This window comes from Eurypyga helias, unplaced genomic scaffold (assembly GCF_000690775.1).
Source record: "Eurypyga helias isolate BGI_N326 unplaced genomic scaffold, ASM69077v1 scaffold27356, whole genome shotgun sequence".
In the NCBI taxonomy this organism is placed as follows: Eukaryota; Metazoa; Chordata; class Aves; order Eurypygiformes; family Eurypygidae; genus Eurypyga; species Eurypyga helias.
The window spans coordinates 1-636 of record NW_010255087.1 but is presented as its reverse complement, the minus strand read 5'-3'; the positions used below and the strand labels follow the sequence as shown (position 1 = coordinate 636).

The following is a 636-nucleotide window of genomic DNA, read 5'->3' as shown; positions in this document are numbered from 1 at the left end:
CAGCCCCACCCCAGCCGAGAGGCTCTGTGACCCGCCTCGCCGTGACGAACCTGCAGGCCCGGGTAGAGCAAACCGCTCAGCAAGGGGTGCTCCACCTGCTTCACCACCTCCGCTCCCGCCTTCTTCACGTCGTGCTGCGTCACCATGGACGAGAGGCGGTACACGTCCAGCGTGTACTCCCTGAGGGAAGGGACAGCTGTCAGCAGTGGGAAGGGGGGGAATCTTTTAGAGCTGCTGCACACAAACGCTGGTCCTGGCCACGACAGGAGCCAAGGCCTGGAGGCGCCTTCATGTTGTTCCCGGAATGACAGTGCTTGGGAGAAGGCTCAGGAACAGGGCACACTCCGGAACAGGGGAGCCCCAGCTCAGGCCCTCCCTTCCCAAGGGGACCAGGCGCCCCAGGACTCACTTGCTGAGTTGGTAGTCAGTGCCCCGGACGAACTTCAGCTTTTTCCAGGGGCCCCCCGATGCTCTCCAGCATGGCCTTGATCACGTTCTCGTAATAGCGCGTGCGCAACTCCAGCAGCTCCCAGGGGGCCTTCATGTTGTCGAGGTAAGCGTGGAGGTCCGCAAAGAGTACCGTCACCTAGCAGGGGTGGGGCCAGAGCCAGCGCTGCGCGTCAGGGGAACTCCAAC

At 63.4% G+C, this 636-nt stretch overlaps 1 protein-coding gene across 1 annotated transcript in view; it reads right to left on the bottom strand.

Annotated features, from left to right (window-relative positions):
- The window catches only part of YARS (tyrosyl-tRNA synthetase), a gene marked incomplete at both ends in the record, with an annotated part of 3,412 nt that extends 2,826 nt beyond the window's left edge, over nucleotides 1-586 (bottom strand). The window contains 3 exon segments of the mRNA XM_010153220.1: nucleotides 51-180; nucleotides 410-450; nucleotides 452-586. Of these exon segments, the coding sequence (XP_010151522.1) occupies nucleotides 51-180; nucleotides 410-450; nucleotides 452-586 (306 nt within the window).
- Between the last annotated feature and the right edge of the window lie 50 nt (nucleotides 587-636).